The following is a 22,397-nucleotide window of genomic DNA, read 5'->3' on the forward strand; positions in this document are numbered from 1 at the left end:
AGTAAAGTGAGTGGGATTCTGGCAAGGAAGAAAGCATTTGCTTGTCAAAAATTTGGAATTTACTGTGGTTACTGAGATTAAAATAAAACTAAAACTTAACTTGGCACAGGATTAAAAACAAAGCGGCTCCAAAGTTTGTGCACATCATGGAGAAGATGCCATTATTCCTTCAGGCATCCAAGGGGGAGGGGAATATTGTTTCTTTGTGTTGCCTGAGCTGATTTATTTAGTTATGATTTCAACATGCCTACAAGGCAAACCCCAGAAAACATTGCACAACAACATTAACCAGAACAAATGGTGCTTTTTTTCCCCTATACCTCCCCCAAGGTTTTTAAAATAAAACAGCAGTGGGTTCCCCCCTACCCCTTTTCTTTCAAATTGTTTAAAAGGCTCTGATTATGTTTGACTGTTGGGTGGGGCAAGCTTTAAAATCTTAAGTGGTAGTACAGGTTTTTGAACAAGAAAGAGAATTAGAGGTGATGTGACTTGATTATTGGAATGTGTAGAATGTGAAGTTGGGAGAGGCACCATGGTCTACTGCAGGCTGTTCTTAGTAATAGACCTTCTCGTTAAAAGTTCTATTATTATTGGACATTTATTTTGAAAATTACTGAAGAGGAAATTTTGAAAGAAAAGTAAAACAAATCATCTCATCTGATATTCTCTTTCCACACAGGCACTTTGAAGAGATATCTTAAATATTGTCAAGTCTCAATTATTCTGGCATTTATTAGGTTAGCATTATCACTTGTTTTTCATGAATTTGAATTAAATACACATGGCATTATACTGGATGCAGCACAGAGAAAATTATTAAACAAAGTCCTTATCATTTTGGGTCTTAGGAAGAGGTGTTATCCCAGCAAGTAGTTTAATAAATCCCAAACTCATTTTTCTGTGAACACTCCAAACCTGTCTTCCACCCCTTGTATTCTCTGTCTTCATTAATGGTCTCTCTGTTCTCTCAGCTGGAAACCTCACATTCATCTTGAGTCCTTCTGTTTCCCTAGTCTCCACACCAATCTATTAACAAGTCCTATATTTTCTATCTCACAAATTACTTTTGAATATGTTCATTCCCTCTTTTCTGTTCTCATGGCCACTGCCCTGTTTAGGTCTTTTTCATCTTTCATTTCAGTTCTTTGGAGAGCTGCTTGTCTTCCTTTAATTTTCTAATTCATCCTCCATTCTGCTGTCAAATCTCTTTCTTTAAAGACAGATGTAATCATATCATTCGTTGGCTTAAAAACCTTTGATGAGTCTCCATTAAAGGCTAAACTTAGCTTGTTGTGCCATGTTTCATGGTTTGGCCCCAGTCTGCTTATTTTCACCTCATTTTCTGCCATAATCTCCCCCTACCCTGCAGCCACTTCTTTTGACAAATACATAACACATTTACACTAGTTCCACTAGCTTCCTCTTAGTTATCTGAGCTTGTTAATTACGCTTTTTCTTTTAGTCATTTTGTTCCTTGCCCCATACACACAGAATGCTCTCATGAACTCCTGCTAGTATGGAGAACTGAGGAAGCCAAGATTTTCCAATGAACGCTCTTGAAAATAAGACACAAGAAGACATGTGTATAGTACCAAGCGACAAGGACAACCATTGGAATAGAGTTCAGATTAGCTGTAGGTTATTTCCTCAAGCAAAACTAGAGAAAGGACTTGATTTGAGAAAGCAGTGGAGCCAGCAGTGATAAAGCTAGTTTATAACAATATTGAATGAATGCTTCCTTCCTATCAGTACAGATAAATGAAGGATAAGGAAAAGAACCACAAAAGATTCTTGGTAGGGTAGTTAGGGTCAAGAATTGAGAGAAAAATCACTACCCTTATCTACCTGCTATTCCTTATCTCACTTTCCAAAGGACTAAAGAATGATTAGGAACTCACAGGACTACAGGATTGGGGCTGGGGGTGACTCAGTGGTAAACATTGCTTAGCATGTACAAAATCCTGAGTTCTTTCTCTAGCACCAGGAAGGAAAAAAATCTCTAGTCAGAGATGGTGGGTTTGGAGTAAACTGAGTCCGGGAAACTATTTGATCTTTATTTTAATGAGGAAGTTAATGAGGAAGCAGAAGCCTTTCTCATGTTTGTGCCTAGTCATTCTTCTCTCTGACCTTTGAATGCTTATGCTCAACTTTTGTCTTTTTTATTCAGGACTGATTCTTTTTTAAAATTAGTTTTTATTATATAAGCAATATACTAATATATTATCTTCAAAACATTCAGAATATCTGTAAAAGCCATTTAGACATTCCTATTAACATCCCAATCCCCTCACCACTCCACCAACACTAGAAAATGACAACTATTTTCAGTTTGACTTTGTGCCCTTCAGACCCTTCTTTTTATTGGTTCTTTTTAGTTATACATGACAGTAGAATTCATTTTGATATAATTGTATAAGTATGGAATATATCTTATTCTAGTTAAGACCCCATTTTTAAAAATATTTTTTTTAGTTGTAGATGGACACAATACCTTTATTTTATTTATTTTTATGTGGTGCTGAGGAGCAAACCCAGTGTCTCACGTGTGCCAGGCAAGCGCTCCATTGCCAAGCCACAACCTTAGCCCTAAGACCCAATTCTTAAGGATGTTCATGATGGTGGGATTCACTAAGGTGTATTTATGTAAGTACATAGGAAAATTATTTTAGATTCATTCCACTGTCTTTCCTTTTCCTGCCCCCTATCCCTTCCTTTTATTCCCCTTTGTCTGATCTGCTGAATCTTCCTCTCTTGCCCCTTATTGTGGTTATCTTCTACATATCAATGAAAACATTTGACCTTTAGTTTTTTGGGACTGGCTTATTTCACTTAGCAAGATCATCTCCAGGTCCATCCATTTACTTGCAAATGTCATAAAGTCATTCTTCTTTCTGACTGAGTAATACTCCATTGTGTACATATACCACAATTTCTTTATCCATTTATCTGTTGAAGGGCATCTAGGTTGGTTCTATAGCTTAGTTATTGTGTATTGAGCTGTTACAGACATTGATGTGGCTGTATCACTGTAGAATGCTGATTTTAGATCTTTTGGATCTAAACCGAGGAATGGGATAGTTGGGTCAAATGATGGTTTCATTCCTATTTTTTTTGGAGGAATCTTCATACCGCTTTCCAGAGTGGTTGTACTGGTTTGCAGTCCCACCAGCAATGTATGAGTGTATTTTTTCCCCCACATCCTCATCAGTGTTTATTGTTACTTGTATTTTTGATAATTGCCATTCTGACTGGAAGGAGATGAAATTTCAGTATAGTTTTAATTTGCATTTCTCTAATGACTAGAAATGCTGAACATTTTTTTTTTTATATATTTGTTAACCATTTGTATTTCTTCTGAAAAGGGCCTGTTCAGTTATGCACTGACTTACAGAAAGATGTATGGGCAAATAGGCTTATAAAAAGCATATAGTGTTATTTAGTGTGTGCACTTTCCTCACAGACATTTACTCTGCTTCTCATCCTACAGACTTGCTTTTTTGACTGTATAATAGATCTAGGAAGTCTTTTTCTGTTACATATAGATGACTTATCATATTTTTCCAACTTCTGACACATAATATAATCTTTAGAGCTATCTTGACCCTTTCTTCTCATAGTAATTTGTGTGGACAATTAGAAGGTGAAAACAGGAAAAAATTTTTGTAAGCAAGTGTTTGTTGGTTCTGATGCCAGTTAAATATAAAAGGTTGTAATTGTTGACTTGAAAAATGTTCTCCTTAAAAATTAGACTGTTAAAAACACTCTTGGATCCAGTTCAAAGAACTTTGCTGGCATTAACACTCTCTGCCCTCCTTTCTCCTTATACACCACCCCCAATTATTGGCATTGCTGGAAATTAAATGTAACCAGGACTCCATGTATACATGCATCTGTTTTTCCCTTTTCCATATGCCTATGTCCTCCCTCTTCAATTGCTTCTGTTTAGCACTTAAATTCCCAAATTAATTCAAGAAGAAAATTTGAAATCTATAAAATGAGGGGTTTAGGTAGTCTTTTAGTGCTTTTATAGCTGTAGTATTTTACTGTTATTGAAATAATTTTTTCAGAGAATACATTCTGATAAACTTTTTTCTGTGTTTGATTTTGGTTATTGCTAGTTATAAATAACTTAATAATATTAAAATAGATGAAACTTGTGCTACTTATTTGTCACTCTTCCTTGAAGAATATTTATAATGATCATTTAATGTTCAAAGAAAATTGTCAAAGGAGTTGATAATTGTCAAGTATTATTATTACTACCACTAGTATTATTAGACCACTAGTATCTGATATTTTTAACCTATATAAAGCTAAGGACTGAGTCAAAGTGAACAGGATCTTCTGAGAAAGTATATATAAGACATTTACTTTATTAATATGCTTTTGAATGTTCAAAAAGGTGCCATCATATACCAGGAGCAAAAGTGTGGGAGTTGGGAATTGGAGAATTAGTCTCAGCCCATCACTGTCTCACTCTGTGATTGCAGGTTACTCCTTGCTTTTAAATTATCCCATCTGTAACACACAGGAACCTATTTCTGACTTTTAGCTTACCTAATGATATTTTGTGAAATAATGAAGATAACCATAACCATTTAATTTGTGTTCCTCAGTAAAGATTCTGTACAAGTGACTGGCAGTGGTAGGGTGGTTAGTATATTATTAAGATAGTTCTTGAAAGTGCGAAAAATACCCAGAATAGGTCACTTAAAGTTTTTCTTTCTTTTAAGCCAGCAAAGAGTGTGCTATATTAGGTAGAACAATACTGAAAACATACAAAAACAAAGGTTTGTGATGTTCTAGGAGCCAATCCATGATCTATTTAGTTCTTTTCAACTTAATGTTCTACGTTATTTGCTGCCTTTTACAAAAGTCAATGGCCCAGGTTTTGTTTTGTTTTTGTATTCTAGTCCACCCATGGGGATTGAACCCAGGGGTGCTCTATCACTGAGCTACATCCCCAGCCCTTATTTATTTTTATTTTGAGACAGAATCTCACTAAATGACTGAGACTGGCCTTGAGTTTACAATCCACCTCCCTCCGCTTCATGAGTTGCTGGGATTACATGCCCAGCTTTTTGATGTTTTTTTAAGGTATATTTGGATGTTTATGTTTGTTCAGATTATTCATGAGGTCTGTTATTTAGATAACCCTGGATTAGAAAATCATGTAAAATTTCACCTTTACTTGAATTCCAACACTCTCAGTACATATATCCTATAAGATTCTCTTTTTAAATTCCTCTTCTCACCTTCTTGTGATTGGTTGCTTCTTTTTACAAAAGTATGTAAAAGACATGCTTTTTGAAGAACACCTGTTGGAGTTCTTCTCTATATGAGACACCAAACCTTTTCTCTATAAAGGGAAGACAATTATGAACAAAAAGAGATATTTATTTGAGGAAACCATTTAAAGAACTCATTCTTTTCTCACTGTCGTTCTTTCCAAATGGATATCACCCCTGGTATGAGAATTCTTTTCAAAATTTGGTGTCCAGCTGGTGAAAAAAACTGACACTCAATTGCATGAAGTCCAGCAGCGTTTCCTGTGTTTTGCACATCTGGGGACTATTCTGTTATGATGTAAAAATATTAAATATTACAATATCTAAACTATATATTTCACAATCAAATTATTTATAAACACATATGAAACTGTTCTAAGTATAACCTGTACTCAAATGAAATGTCATGTTTATAACCCAGTAGGGAAACTACTCTGGAATGCTTCAGACCAGGCTCAGTGCAGGCAAGACATTTTGAACTGATAGTGTAAGGAAGGATCTGTTTCCTTTTTCAGCAGTCTCATCTGAACTTAAAAAGATGACTCATGTTTGATTAGTTACAAGTTTAAGTTTGTTCCAGTTTTCATGCCAATGGAACATGTTTTCTTTCTATCTATAGATTTAGTAGAGTTGGTCTTGGAATATGGATGTGTAAGTTTCATAGTTACTTTTTAAATTTCTCTTGAACTTGAGAAGTCAGATCAGTTAAGTAACCAACAAAGGCAATTTAGAGAGGAGAATGTTGATTTGCTTTGCATCTTTTTTTTTTTTTGTCTGTAAATGTAAACTGATTTGTAGCTTTGAACTTAAAAATAAATGAAACAGTTTAATAGCACTGTAGGAAATTTGTGAAATGGAGAGAGGGGAATGAGCTGGGTCTTGAAGAATATATAGTTCTTGATATAGTCCATATTGCCCTTTGGACATTTTTTATTTTGTGTTATTGTTGTTATATGACTTCTTAGATCATTCTGCCTTGGTGAAAAGAGTTGGCTAGTTACTCTCTAACTACATTGTAATCTTAACACATTGCCTTGCTTTGCCTTAATTTCTCCATGACAATGGCTATACAATTTGAGATTTATTTAATTTATTGGAATTAACCCTTTTAAAATTGTATAGAACTGGCTTTTAATATGAACAAATTTAAGATTAAAGATAGCCTTGCATAATAGTGCATTCTTCTGCCTTTAAGAAGGGCACTACCTATATATAAAATAAAAACAATGATTAGGTTTCTAAGACAGTTTGAGTGTCTTATGCATGTTCTAGCTGGTTATAATCTTAACCATCTGGTACTCAGCATCTGGTTTATCCGTGAGACCCCTATAATTAACCGGTAGTGCTTCTTGGTCTTGTCTTTTAGGAGGATTTATAGTTTACCTCAGGTGGTGTCTGATAGTACGGAGAAGACTGAATAACTAGCTCTTTTAACTAGAAAAAAATGTCTCATTGATACCAATATTGTTGAAAAACGATGTAAAAATAATTTTCTTTCTGCATTTAACATGATTGACAGCTATACTGTCTGAACAACCTAAGATATTCAAGTTTCTTGGGTGTGTTTTAGTGTTTTAGGACACCTGGGAAGAACTGAGCCTTTAGAAGGGACAGCTTTGTGATGTGTTCTGAAGTGTTATGCAAGAGAGAATTATTAGGCCAGGTGCCTTTCATGTCTATATTTGCCAGAGAAAAAATTATAGAGACAAGGGTTTGCCTCAGTAAAAGTGCTCATATTTTCCAAGACAAATTGACTCCCCCCCTCCTCCGCAGCCATGGAGATAGAACCCAGGGCCTTGCACATGCTAGGCAAACACTGAATTCTATCTCCAGCTCCTTTATTTTTTGAGACAGGGTCTAACCAAGTTGCCCAGACTGATCTTGAACTTCAGTCCTCCAGCCTCAACCTCCCAAGTAGCTAGGATTATAGGTGTGTGTTACCACATCCCCCAAATGACTTCTAATACATGCAAGAATCCAAATACTTTATATGTAATCAATATCAAAAGAAGGTGACCTGGTCTTCTGATTGGTTATTAACCTGTTACACATTCCTGTTGCCATGTTCTGCTTACACTGTATTTATCAGAGAAATCTTGTTCAATAAGATTTTCTGAAATGAAGCCTGCTAATTACATTAGACTCTTTGGTTTGGAACCTTATTGAGAGTTACCTGGGCAACCAACTCATTTGGAAAATTCTTCCCCTCAAATTTTGCTTAAAATCTGTGACCTCTAATGGGAAGGGAATGGTGAAAGCAACACTAAATTTGTAAGCCTAACTTTCCCCCTAAAACTTCCTTAGTGATCAAATTGCCTTGTATGAATATATCCCAACAAGGGTCAGGGATTGTCTAGTTTCAGGACATTTTATCTAAACATTCTTCTAGGGACAGAAGAATTATCCTAAAATTCTTCTCTTATGACTAGATCCATAGAGATCAAAATTATCAACACAGTGATGACAGTGTAATTAGCTATATCTATCAACAACATCTAATCAGTCATACCTGAGGCCACTTGAAGGGTTGGTCCACTGCTGGCTCTGCCTTAACTGTCATTAATGATCCTCAGGGTTTTGGACTGAAGTTAAAAAAAAAAAATGGGCTTAAAACTAACCTGGAATCTACTTTGCACTTTTGGGTAAATAGTATGCTAAGATAGGAAAGTATATAAAAATAAAACTCACAGGATAGATTGTAAAAGAATGAGAAATTGGCAGTGAGAAGTTTGAGTGAATAAGAGGCTGGGGTTGTGGCTCAGCCGTAGAACGCTTGCCTAGCAAGTGCGAGGCCCTGGGTTTGATCCTCAGCACCACATAAAAAATAATTAAATAAAGATATTGTGTTCAACTAAAAAATAAATATTAAAAAAAAGAAGTTTGAATGAATAAAACAAAACAAGTGCTTGCTGACATCAGGTTTTTTAAAAAATTGCCTAAACTGTTAAAATGGATTTATTCATGCTAAACATTCACATTATATAGTTTTATTCTTTTGTACTTCTCATTTGATGAAGTTTTCAAACTGTGGTTTGCTGGAGGAGGAAAACCCCAAACCCACACCACATAGGACAAATTGAATTACAAACCTGGTGTGGTCCTTTACCTCAATTAAATCTAATTTGTGTTATTTTAGTCATCCTGGGTGGCAGCTGTTCTGCGTAAAAGACCACAAACATTTTCAATGTAAGAATTTGTCCAGATTACAACTCCTTAAGATTGGTAGTATCCTATTTATACTTTGAGTGGCAAAGTTAGAGTTTAATTTGGTGTATTAGGATTCTTTTAAAAACTGAAAATTTAGTTGTTCTTTGAATAGACTTTTATAAAATTGAGCATTCAGTGCTTATTTTAAATGTTGATTTTTAATAACTTCATTTTATTATTTTTTTATGCTCAATTCTCTTAAAATAGCCTCAGTTACTTTATGCAGTCAGTTATCAATTTGAGGACAAGGGAATGCAAGTTTTTAGATTTTGACATTCTAAACCAAAACCTAGGATAATGTTGAAAGAAATCCATGAAATAATATAAATTCCAGATTGTTCAGGTCAGTATAATTGAGATGGAGGTTTGACCAGGATGGAGTATGAAATGTAGTGGAATTTATAGAAATGAAGACCACAACACCCAGTTGAGTTGTAAAAAAGGTAACACAGGAATCACTTATTTGAATGATGGCTAACAATTGATACTAATGGGTCATTCACTCTATTTTAAATTAATATTGTTTTTTGAAGATTGATCTTTTCAACAAAACACTTGTTTAATTCACTATTACTACCTTGGATAGGAAAATGACACTTAAGTGTCTTAATGTAAGAAGTGAAATCTGCAGATTGCATAAGGGAATATATGTAATAGAAGGAATTTGACTCATTTTCTAAGATGGACAGGTGGGATAATACTAAATTTTAGGGAATTACAATGAAGAGGTACTATCTGATAGAGACATAAATGGAAGAAAAATCTTTTTTTTTTTTTTAAATGTTTATTATTTTTAGTTTTCCGCGGACACAACATCTTTGTTTGTATGTGGTGCTGAGGATCGAACCCGGGCCGCACGCATGCCAGGCGAGCGCGCTACCGCTTGAGCCACATCCCCAGTCCGAAGAAAAATCTTGATACTTTAAAAATGATCTATGATGTATGAATATATTTAATTTTCAATTAGCTATTAAACATCTGCTGTGGACTAAGTATTGTTAGAGGTATTGTGACATCAAAGATGAATAAGCTACAGGAACTTTTCAATGTAGCTGGGAAGCAAACAGGTAGCTAATAATATTTAGCACCATTTGGCAGGTGATGTGATAAAAAATTTGAATAAATTTATACTTCTTATTTTATTGTGGGGAGAGTGTAGGACTGAAGTTAGGTACTAGATCAAAACAGAAGTAAAATTTTATAAAAACCCTCACTGCCATATGTGAGACTTATACCTTTCACTAGCCATTTAATCAGTTACTAGTTAACCCACACAGTTAGACTTGTGGTGTTTATCAGGCTGCCTGTGCTTTTCTCCTATTCACTTTTTAAGGAGGAAAACAGCAATTTGACCATTAACAGTAATCAGTTTCTTGTACACAATCTAATTTTTATTATTCATGACCTAAACCAAATTAAATAACATTTAAAAAACCATTTTATCATGCTGTATTACTCATTTATATCTGGCGCTACCTATCTACTATTTGTTGAAACTTTATTTTTTTGGTCTTTAGTGGCAGTGCACATCCTCAGTTCTCTTGCCTTTCTTACCTTATTTGGGGTCCCTTCTGCTGACTTTATGTATATATTAGTTATCTATTGCTAATAAATTATCCTAAAATTCAGCAGTTTAAAACAATGAACATTTGTTATCTCAGTTTCTATGGGTCAGTAATATCCTGTTGTATTCGAATGTGCATGATAAACAATGACATTTATAAATATTGTTGAATGCTGCATAAATGGATGCTATTATTCAAGTCACAACTGATATTATTTCACAACTACATGGCTTACAATATTTATTTCCATGCCCCACCCCGCTTTTTTTGTACTAGAGATTGAACTCAGAGAGGCACTTCACAACTGAGCCACATCCCTAGCCCTATTTTGTATTTTATTTAGAGATAGGGTCTAACTAAGTTGCTTAGTGCAACACTGTTGCTTTGAACTTGCAATCCTCCTGTCTCAGCCTCCAGAGCCGCTGGGATTACAGGCTTGCGCCACTGAGCTTAGTTCCATGATCTTTTTAAAACAACCCTTTCTAAAGCATTTCAGTCCTCAGCACTCAATTTTCTGAAAATCTGTAACGTCCCTCACAAATAATAATCGTGACTCTCCTTGGCCTAATCTTCAAGTTTATATCCTCGATGTTCAGCATCTTCCCTAAGCCAGTCCCCTGATCTTAGTTCAACTGTGTTTAACAAACACCTACTTTACTTAAATTGGTCACTTACACCTTGGACCAAACACCATCTCCATCCCTAATACTGTGTTCAGTTTTACTTTGCTTTTTCCTTCATGGTAATGATTACCTTCCTTGTCTTTCCAAATCTTGCTGATTTTTTTTTCTTGTAGATGGACACAATATCTTTATTTATTTTTATGTGGTGCTAAGGATCAAACCCAGTGCCTCACTCAGGTGAGGCAAGCTCTCTACCTACCACTGAGCTGCAACCCCAGCTCCAAATCTTGCTGATTCTGTCTGTTCCAGTCTTATTGTGTTCCTTCTACCTCTTTTATAAAGCCACTTTGCACTTTTCTGGGCTATTTAGCCTTTAATTTTAGAATTCCTGCTATACTAATGCTAAATACTGAACAGTTTATCCCTTTATTTTTAATTAATTTAACTGGGTTAATTTTCCTTTCCAACTAGAATTCCAATTTTGTGGGAGCAAAATCTTATTCCTTCATGTGTACCTATTGTCATGTGCAGAGTACATGTTGGCTGGTTGATTAAAAATTAGAAATCTTGATTCAGCTACAAATTTCTTTCTTTTCTTTCTTTCTTTCTTTCTTTTTTTTTTTTTTTTTTTGTGTGGTGCTGCTGAATGAGTGATATCTCTCAGAGCCATTCATGAGGACAAACTGATTTCAGAATAGTTGGGAACCACATTTCATCATTTTCCTCAAGAAGCATTGCTATATGAGGAGATTAATTTTTTAAAAAGTTCCCTCTGGCCAACTATCAAAATTGGCTTTTAGCCTTGAACTATCAAAGCAAAAGTTTCAGAGTTGCCTGGAGCAGAACAGGTACTAAGTAGCAAGCAATGCAGGGTCTCTGATCCCTATTCTGCTTCAGTTATGGGCCTGGTCAAGCCCTTTGGCTTAGATAAGTAGAAAAAAGGAATTTATTTTTATCTTCTCTCTCTCTTGAAAGTTTCATGGATTTGATTCACAAAGAAAGGGCAAATTACTGAAATTTGTGTCAACATCTTCTTATTATTGACTGAGAAAATTTAAAATCAAGTGATAATATTAATCAAAATATAGGTACGCATACAGCCTGAAAATAATGTGGCTAATTGTGTTCCGTATCATTCTTGGTATATTGAGCACCAGCCCTGGAGAGTGAGGCCTGAGAGTCTGTGGGAAGGGAAGCTCCTTTTGGCAACCTTTAGTTTGGTGCCTTTACTAAGATATAATTCCATTCACATTATTAGTTTCAATAACAATATTTCCTTGTTGTTTCTTCTTCCTCCACCTCTCCCTGTCTTCTCCCTCCTCCTTCTCCTCATCATCTCTAATTCTATTTAGGGTTGGTTTTGGGATTATTTATAATATCAGTCTGTGATTTCAGTTATTATTTGCACATTTTTGGTTTCCATGTGGTTGAATTACTTGTGTTTATATATTTTAAAAAATTCCCCTCCTGTTATTTGTATGTGTAGGTGTATCAGCCAGGATTCCTGTTTGGAGTGCTGGAGCACTTTGAGTTAGAGAAAGTAGAAAGGTTAAAACTCTCTCTCTTTTTTTTTTTTTTTAAGAATTTCCTTTTTTTCTTTTATTTAAATATTTTATTAGTTATTGATGGACGTTTATTTATTTATATGTGGTTCTGAGAATCAAACCCAGTGCCTCACACATGCTAGGCATGCACTCTACCACTGAGCCACAACCCCAGCCCCTAAAACTCTTCATTCTTTCTTTTGATCCTTACAGCTCATGATGTTTGCACTATATCCTTCAGAAGACAAAGCCCATCAGCTGCAAATACACCTGGTTACTGCACAGATCACTTCAGTTAATACCTCCTGTTTGCATCATGTCTTTGAGATCCCCTGAACCTGTGAGGGACTCCTCATGAGGCCACCGGGCAATACTCTCTCTGACTATGATATCTCTTCATTTTCTTCTAACGTGTTCTATACACCGCACATGTGTCCCACTTCTCTACTCAGTGGACACTACCTGGTATATGTAAAAGGAAAAGTAGAAGTGGGAGGAGAGAGGGTGAAGGAGGGTCAGAGACAGACTTGAAAAAGCATGTGGAAGATGTATGAGTGTTACCCTTAGAGGATTCTACTTCCTTCCCCAACTGCTGTTCTGTCTTGTGCTTATCACCACCACATCAGTATTTCTATGAAGAGTTTTAAATAAAGATTAAAGTCATTTGCATTTCAGTCCTCAGCACTCAATTTTCTGAAAATCTCTAGTTATATCCTTAAGATCAAATCTCACGGTTTTTACTTGGTTTCCATCTTCCTTGGTCACTCTGCTGAATTTTTGATAAATTTGAACATTCCCTTCTGGAAAAAAGGGAAAGATTTATTGAATACAACTTTTGCCACATGAAACTTTGTCTGATCAGCCTCACTTGAAAGTTCACATTTTATTGGATGGCATTTGCAGATTGTTCTCCTTTCCCTACAGCAGGACTGACAATATGAAAATGCTTCCATATGCTAAAAGCTATTTTACTAAAGCAGGAGAAGAAAGAAAAATGGACTTTACTGGCTAACCATCATATAAACATGAAACTCCAATGTGGGCAGATTTGGCAATGGAAGTGCCTCAGAGTTCACTGTAAACAACTCTGTAGCCCTGAGGTCTCACTACCATTGAAGATGATGTGGAGAGTTGTTTTTACCTCACAAGAGTGATTCTTAAAAGTACAATTATGATTTGTATATAACTTTAAAATATTTAATTAAGTGTGTTTAGTTAAAACAGAGTTTTAAATTCTAATTTTGAATAGGTATGAACATTTGAAGTAAATAAATACTTAAAACTTTCAGGTTATTTATGTATTTTAAGACATTTCAATAGTTACCTCTCTGGTCTGTCTCCCCAACCCCTTATGCCTGAAGTATAGAATAGTCTTCTCCCTTATCTCCCTAGCCTTAGTAGTTCTCTTTTTTAACTTTTTTTGTGTGTGGTGCTGGGGATTAAACCCAGGAGCTCCCACATTTAGGCAAGTGCTCTGCCCCGAGCCACACTCCTGGCGCTGTTACTCTTAAAACTTCTGTTACCTGGCTCTACTAGGATATTTTAGTACTGGGGATTTAACTCAGGGCCCTTTACCACTGAGTTACATTCCCAGCCCCCACCTTTTTTTTTTTTTCTTTTTTAGTTTTTCTTTTTGAGACAGGGTCTCACTAAATTGTCTAGGCTAACTTCAAATTTGTAATCTTCCTGCCTCAGCCTCTTGCCTGATAGGATAATATTTCTAAAATAACTTCATGCTTTCTCCTATCAACTGATGTCATTTATTTTAATCTTACCAATATTCTTTCAAACCCTGACTTATATTTTCCTTTAAGGAGTCTTCATAATAATCTTATTGGATCCTATTTTCCATAGTACTTTTGAACTAAGCTCTTTCTCCATTATTTTTATGTTGATTTGTTTATTTCTTGTCACTTTTGTTTTTGTCTATTCTTTTGTTTTCTTCCTAAATGGAAATCAGTGTGGTAGAAGATCTTGTAGTTTTTCTGAATGGAATCTAGAACACTTCTGAGGACATAATAGATGTTAAATATATACTCTGTTACTGCATGTTATCAAGTTTAAAATTGTGGCTATTTAAATTACATAAATTTTTGAACAGAAATCCTGAGTGAAGATAACCTGCACAATGCTTGATAATTAGATTATAGATTGTAAAATAAGTTCTGTGAAGTCCATACTGTGCCTTCTTTGAAGGTTTATTGCTTAACTTTTAGAATTGGTGGTTTTCTCTCTTAAACTGAGAAATAGGTCTGGCAGATCGACTTACTAACGGTGGCCTCTTCAGTCTTTCCTGAATGTCTGTATTCTCTATCTTTCTAATTAACTCTTGCAAAAGAAAAAATAAATGGGATTTATATTGTTAAAAAATAGAAATTTCTTACTGGGCATTGTGGCACATGCCTATAATCCCAGTGACTCGGGAGGTTGAGGCAGGAGGATTACAAGTTTGAGGCTAGCCTCAGCAATTTGGTGAGTTCCTAAGTAACTTTGTGAGACCCTGTCTCAAAATAAAAAAATTAGGAGCTCTGGGGTTGTAGTTCAGTGGTAAAGTACTCATGGGTTTAATCTCCAGTACTGGGGGCGCGGGGAGAAAGAAAGAAATTCTTTTTTTAAGAAAATTATTTTTTAGGTATAGTTGGACACAATACCTTTATTTAATTTATTTATTTTTATATGGTGCTGAGGATCAAACCCAAGGCCTCGAACATGCTAGGCAATCACTCTACCGCTGAGCTACAAGAAAGAAATTCTTTATTTTTATCACTGTAGCATCTTAGACCAAATAAATAAACAACAACTTTTAAAAAGAATGTATAGTTAGAAGACTAATACTACCTGATTTCAAGATTTATAAATCATAACTCAAGGTAGAGTAGTAGTATTTAAAAAAAATTTTTTTTTTGGTACCAGGGATTGAACCCAGGGGCACTTAACTGTTAAGCTGTACCCCCCCACCCATTTTATTTTGCACTTTGAGGCAGGGTCTTGCTAAATTGCTTAGGACCTCACTAAATTGCTGAGGCTGCTTTGAACTTGCCATCCTCCTGGTAGAGTAGTATTAATTATTAATGTTTAATGTAGAGATAGGGAAATTTTTCTGTGGAACAGAATGGAGACTCCACAAACACCAACATATACATGGGCAACTTAGTTTTGACAAAAGTATAAAGGCAGTTCACTGGAGAAAAGCCAGTCTTTTAAATTGTAACAGATGGTACTGAACCAATTAGATATCTATGTGAAAAATAAATTGTATAATATTTTACACCATATAAAAATTAACCCAAAAATGGAGAAATAGACTAAAATGTAAACCCTAAAACTATAAAACTTCTAAAAGAATAAATAGAAAGATGGGCCGGAAATGTAGCTCAGTGGTAGACACTTGCTTAGTATGTATGAGGCCCTGAGTTTGATCATAGTACCAGTGGAAGGGGGAAGAGCAAATTGGAAATTTTTTTTGTTGCAAAGCTTTGCTATATATGCCTCCAAAGGCTCAGCTGATAAAAAGACAGATTGATAAATTGAACTTCATCAAAATAAAAAATTTCAGATCTTCAAAAGAGAATGAAAAGATTTGTCACAGACTGTGAGATAATATTTGCAAAACATAATAATGTGATAGAGGACTTTCAGCCAGAATATATAAGGAATTTTCAAAACTCAATAAAAAAACAAGCCAACAAAAACAGAAAAAAGATTTTAGCAAACATACCACCAAAGAAGATACATGGATGGTAAACACATGAAAAGGAACCCAACATCATTAATTATCATGGAAATGTAAATAAAAACCGCAATATTTTTATTTATACAATGCCTATTAAAGTTAAAGTGAAAAAAAAATCTTATAAAAGTGTTGATAAGTATGTATGTGGAGGAACTAAAACCCTGCCATCTTGCAGGTGGGAAAGTAAAAAATAATGACAATGACAGTATTACATTTTGTAAATGTCAAATGGTATGATTGGTAGTTTATTAAAATGTTGAACATATATCTACTATATGATCCAGCTATTCCACTTAGCTTTTTACCCAAGATAATTGAAGGTATAGAAACAAAAACTTATATACAATTGTCTTAGCAGTCTTATTTGTAATAGCCCCAAACTGCAAGTCACCACCAGGTCCATCATCAAGTGAATGAGTAATAAACTGTAGTATAGACATACAATGGAAGACTACTCAGTATTCTGTGTTGCCCAGGCTGGTCTTGAACTCCTGGGCTCAAGCAATCCTTCTGCAGCAGCCTCTCGTAGCTGGGATGACAGGCATGTACCACTGAGACCAGCATCACCTAGGCTTTTTTTTGGGTGTTCTTTCTTTTTTTTTTAAATTTTAGCTTAAATGTTCATTAAGCTAAAAAATACATTTTGGAGAAATTAAAAGTTGCTAGTATTGTATAGTCAGTTCCTATGATCCATTCACATGGTAACATTTTGCTATTTTTTTTTTGTCTCTTAAGTGTGTGTGTGTGTGTGTGTGTGTGTGTACTTTTTACTGTACTCTTGTTCTGAACCACTTGGTAGTAAATGGCAGAGATTGGGACTCTTTATCCTAAATACTTTAGTATATGTCTTTTTTTTTAAAAAGAGAGAGAGAGAGAAAGAGAGAGAATTTTAATATTTATTTTTTTTTTAGTTTTCGGCAGACACAACATCTTTGTTTGTATATGGTTCTGAGGATCCAACTCGGGCCGCACGCATGCCAGGCGAGCATGCTACTGCTTGAGCCACATCCCCAGCCCCAGTATATGTCTTTTAAGAACAAAGACATTCTTTTACATAAGCATGGTATATTGATCAAATTCAGTATTATATATTGTTAAATTTGCCTATCTTCCCAATACAACTTTTTTTAGCAGCTTTTTTGTGTCTTCTATATAAGGATTGGTAAATAGAAATTTCATTGTCATATCACTTGTGTTTCCTTAGTATATTGTCTTTTTAAAAAACACTGACACTTATTAAAGGCCCAGAATTTTGTATAATGCCTCATATGGAATTGCATAATTATTTCCACTGTACCTTGGTTCTTTTTCTTGTTGTATTTTAGTGCTGTGGGTATGCACACGTGTATACTGGTATATACCTGCATGCTATACTTTATTTAGGTTTATGTTGAGTCTTTTCTAAACTAGATTATAAATTTTTATAGATAGATAATTTATCCTATAATTTTAGTTTCCATACTTTCAGGCACATGTAATACTTAATTTGTAATAAAAATTAAATATATTTAGTAAGTCAAAAGTTCTTACATATTTTGTAGTTTAAGGGGAGAGAAGGACATATCAGATTAATGAATTTAAGAGTAATTAAAGATGTCAAAGAGCACCAATGTAACAATACAGGCATTATGTTTTGTTTTATTGAGTCTTGAAGAAACTTGAATAGTCCAAAGTGTAATATCATATACACACAAAACACTGAATTCTGCACTAATTCACATGTTATTTCTTTTCATCATTCCTTTGAGGAAACCCTTTGCAGTTGTTGACTTCCTTTCCATATACATGTTCCAAAATAGCCTTCCCATCTGACGTGGTATTTTAGCAGACAGTGAAATTGGAATGAAACATCTTAGACTTTTTAAAATATGTTTCTCAAGACTAGAACTCTCAGGTTGTCAAGAAGAGGTCTTTTTTAAAATATTTTTTTTTGTTGCTGTTGTAGATGGACACAAATATCTTTATTTTTATTTATTTTTATGTGGTGCTGAGGATCGAACCCAGGGCCTCGTGCATGCAAGGCAAGTGCTCTACCACTGAGCTATAACCCCAGCCCAAGAAGAGGTCTTTTATTATCAAATAAATGTGGTTCTAAGAAAATGACTCAATCGAAGTTTTTAAGGATGAGTACAGATAGGACATTGTTCATATTGAAGTCAGCATCTGAGAAGGTACATTGTAGCCTTTTAGAGGCTCTGGTTTCCCTGCAGCTCATCTTTTATTTGTTAAGGTCCATAATAAACTTGAATTTATTATTCAGGATTATTTAGGATTTTTAATCTGTAAGCATTCAGGAACTCTTAAAACATTGTGTTTAAATTTTTTTTTTTTTTGGTAGTTGTAGATGAACAGAATGCCTTTATTTTATTTGTTTATTTTTATGTGGTGCTGAGCATCGAACCCAGTGCCTCATGCATGCTAGGCAAGCGCTCTACCACTGAGCTACAGCCCAGCCCAAAACATTGTTTTCTTCTGTTTTAATGAAGAATGTTTAGTACACAGGTTTTCTTAGTATTGACTTTCATAACTGTCATCTGGGGCGGTTATCTCAGTTGATTTTTTATTTCTGAAGGCCTATTCTAACTCTACATTTACCTGAACTTACTGAGGAACTCCTCATTACTCAGCACATACTTTTGTGAAGAGATTCTTAGGAGTAATGGCTGACATTCTCCATATTGTGGTTTGTCTGTTGTGTATGTGCCTGTGGATAACTTGGCAATCACTCCCTCAGCAAAATACCAGCCAGTGTGGTTCAGCCAAAGTTTAAAGGAATAAAATAACTGCAACAGAAGGGTTTTCTTTCTTTTTTTTGTATAATGCTGAGTGATACTATTCTTGGTTCTTTTTTTATTGAATTGCTTAGGTAGCAGGTAGTGTTTCATTACCATAGTTGGTATTAATAAGAAAACAAACAACCACCAGCAAATGGGAATACCAGGTAATTCAGATTATCTACTTTTCACATATGAGGCTAAGAACTCTTCCTTTTACTAAAAAATGTGTGCTTAGATCAGATTCTGATTTAGAGAATGAAAAACAACATATTATCTGTTCTTTCTAGGATCAGGTTTAATGGAAAACTGGTGGTTTACTAATTTTTTCACACACATAATTTGAGAATATTTTTTATGTTTGTCAATTTTTTTGAAAGTAGGGTTTTTGGGGCTTATTTCAACTGCAGTAGGAGGAGGTACTGATTCACCAAATTGTGTGAATTAAAGGCATGATCAAGGAATAGGCCATTGAAAATGATGGGCCTGCAGTATTAAAAGTGCTTTGATCTTCTGTTTTGACACGCTGAGTTTATCTTTAATTATATGTGATGACATTTGATTACTATACACTTAGACTATTATAATGTGGTTTGTAAAATGTAGTTTATAGTATGTAATAACTTCAACACCCGTGTTTTTTTTTGTACTTATGAGTATGCAGAGTGATGTTTTAGTTTTGTTTAAATGAAAACTGTTGGACTTTTGAATTAGCAGACATTTAAAAAGTAAGATATTTAGTAGTCAGGCAAAGTCTAGTTCCTGTGAAGTAAGGATTAGGAGTGTTCCTGTGACACCTGGTGTCTTATTTTACAGAGGTTAACAGAATTATCTGTGGCGGTTTCCTGATCTTTCCACTAACTTGCTGCTTTACTTCAGGCAAATCACTTAAGTTCCCTGAACTTTTGAAAAATGAAAGCCTTAGACTAAATGATATCCAAGGTTTCAGTAATGAAAGTATGCTTCTCCTATTCTAGGATGTCTGTAATGGGCATAGCGTGCATGACATACAATAGAATTTCCAGACACTTTTTTTGGGGTGGTGGTGCTGGGAATCGAACCCAGGGCCTTCTGCATATGAGGCGGGCACTCTACCAACTGAGCTATAGCCCCTCCAGACACTTAAAAAAATATTTTTGTTGTAGATGGACACAATACCTTTATTTATTTGGTGCTGAGTGAGGATTGAACCCAGTTCTAAATGCTTATGAGGCAAATGTTCCACTGCTGAGCTACAACCTCAGCCCCTTGAGACATGTTTTTTAAAAGAAGAATATTTTAAAAAAATTATTGTGTCAGTTAATGATTTTTGGTTTTGCGTTTTGATGTGGAAATGAGGTACTGAAAAAAGGAAAAGAAAAATGACTTTTCCAACTTCCAGGGAGGGGCAGTAGGGTAGTGGGTTACCCTGCTGTAGGCAGCAGGTATAGACAGCACTTTCAGTTGGAATTTCCTATATTATGCCAGTATGTTAATCTTTTGGATCTGATACTTTTCTTTGAAATTGTCTGCTTTGCTTGCATTTACATGTCCAGCCCTGGATTTACCCCAATTTAGGCAATTACATGTCCCACTTCTGAAAGGTCTTTAAAAGTTTGAGTCTAATTCTAATTCTCTAAGTGAAATGACAAAGTTATTCTTATTTTTCAAATAGTAGATAGATATAATAATTTGACCTTTAAAACATTGAATCAAATTTGCCAATGTTTCTTATGGCAAAAAACAAAGCCAAAACTAACAAATCCTCCAAGCCCAGTGACTATTTCCAAAGCATTACTTGGGGCATAATATTCCATGTGTCTCTATCCTGAGTTTGCTCATTTTTGCCATACCCCAGTTCTTTTCTTTCTAAGAGGTAAAAATCTTATATTGTAAAAAGTCTGTTGCATAGAAGTATTAGGTATGATTATTTACTGCCTAAGAACTAAACAGTGGTGCTTTGGGTTGGATTTATTTACTGACTGGTCATAGTAGGTTTTGCCTATAATGAGTACTTTGAGATTTTTTTGAACTAAAAGCATACAACTATATAGAGTTTGTGCCAAGTAAATGACACAGAAAACCCCAGAAAGGTATGATATTACAGTTGCATATCAAATTATTCTTTTCTGTTCACAGATTATAGTTGTGTTAAAATTTTATTAGCTTTTATTTCTTTCTGGAGAGTGTGTAAAAGTGAAGCCTTACTAGAAATCATTACATGGTAGTTAACTGTGGACCATATACGAATGGAGAAGAAAAGTAATCCAGATAATCCCAAACATTAGATAACTATTGCTCCTCTTGTTTGGTTCAAAGAACATGGGGGAAAAGCAGTTAGGAATCAGAGTTGGGTGTTTAAATCTGGAAAACCCATTTTTGGTATATCCCCTGCCACAGCTCTGCAGCCTGGGCAAGATCCCTGAGACGGAATCCTAGGCAGGAAGATGATAGGGGAAAGAGCAGATTACAGAGCCTAAGGCAGTAGCACCTGAGGTTCTCTTTCTTGTTTACTGTAGCTCGTGAGTATGAAGTGAACCTCAGTAAAATTCCAGATTAGGTCATTTAGCAGATGGTTGTTGAGTACTCAGAAGGAAAAATGATGATCTCTGGGAGCCAGCCTGAATTTATTTTTTTTTAAGTTATGGTGGATTAAGATAATTTCATTCTTCTTTAGAAATTTGTTAGACTGTTGACCATACCATATAAGTGCTTGAATTTTATAAATCTTTTTGACATGGTTTATCTTATGATATCACTGTAGGCATGATGGATGAGAATGCTATTACAGTTATGTTGGTATGAAACTGGTTGAACAACCATGTAAAAGAGTGTTAAGTAATGAATTTATGTTAACCTGGAGGGAGGGTCTTGAGATAATAAGAAATCTATCTTTAGCTTTCTGTTACATATATATATAGCTGATATACTGATCAAATTTGTAATTCATATGCAGTTGGGAAGGATGGTTCAATTATTAGGTGATGGAGACAGGAATCAGACAAGGCCAAACATGCTGGGTTGATTGGCTTAACCAGTATGATAAAATTTACTGAGAACAAGTTCATAATGCAATGTATGATGCTATGTATTTTGGAATCAGGGAGAAATGGCTTAGATTTAGGGGTAGAAAAAAGACAATATCTTAAGTCAACTGCAAACTTAATATGAGCAATAATGTTGTCATGTTCCTTTCCAAAATTGCATTATGATCTTAGGCTATATTAATAAAAGTGTCTGGAACAGGATTGATGACAGTCTTCTTTCTTCCAAGTCAGATTATTCTGTTTTTTTTTTAATGTACATTGTAGTTTTTTTAAAAAAAAATTTTCTAATTAGTTATACATGACAGCAGAATGCATTTCAATTCATTGTACATAAATGGAAGCATGTGGGCAGGAAAGATTATATTCTGTTCTTTAAGCACATTCAGAAGAAAATGGCTAAAACAATACGTTTTTTTTTTTTTTTTCCCAAATAACCAAACTGAAGAAAGAAAGATGTTTAATCTTTAAGGGGTCATAAGTGCCATCTCCTAATATTTATTTAAAGAGCATTTCTACAAAAGGGAGGTTAAAATGAGATTGTAATGTCCCAGAAAGCAAAATGATGACCAGTTATTTGATGGTATATGGAGATATAAAAGGAGAGGTCTCTGTTTCTTAACTGATCCCCACCCCCCTT

General features: G+C 34.9%; 1 protein-coding gene and 1 non-coding gene across 7 annotated transcripts in view; one reads left to right on the plus strand and one right to left on the minus strand.

Moving 5' to 3' along the window:
• Rad51b (RAD51 paralog B) overlaps nt 1-22,397 on the plus strand; it is a 572,244-nt gene that overhangs the window by 116,689 nt on the left and 433,158 nt on the right. Inside the window, exon 8 of one of the 6 annotated variants that reach the window (XM_048798567.1) lies at nt 12,441-14,647. The exons of the other annotated variants lie outside the window; for them this stretch is intronic. Within the exon in view, the coding sequence (XP_048654524.1) occupies nt 12,441-12,563 (123 nt within the window). The 3' untranslated portion in view covers nt 12,564-14,647. Of the gene's footprint in view, nt 1-12,440; nt 14,648-22,397 lie in introns of those variants that run through there. 6 annotated transcript variants of the gene reach the window in all.
• Nucleotides 19,775-19,847, minus strand: Trnam-cau. Its single transcript has one exon. It is a non-coding gene; the product is annotated as a tRNA-Met (tRNA).

Source organism: Marmota marmota, unplaced genomic scaffold, assembly GCF_001458135.2.
Source record: "Marmota marmota marmota unplaced genomic scaffold, marMar, whole genome shotgun sequence".
NCBI classification, from domain to species: domain Eukaryota; kingdom Metazoa; phylum Chordata; class Mammalia; order Rodentia; family Sciuridae; genus Marmota; species Marmota marmota.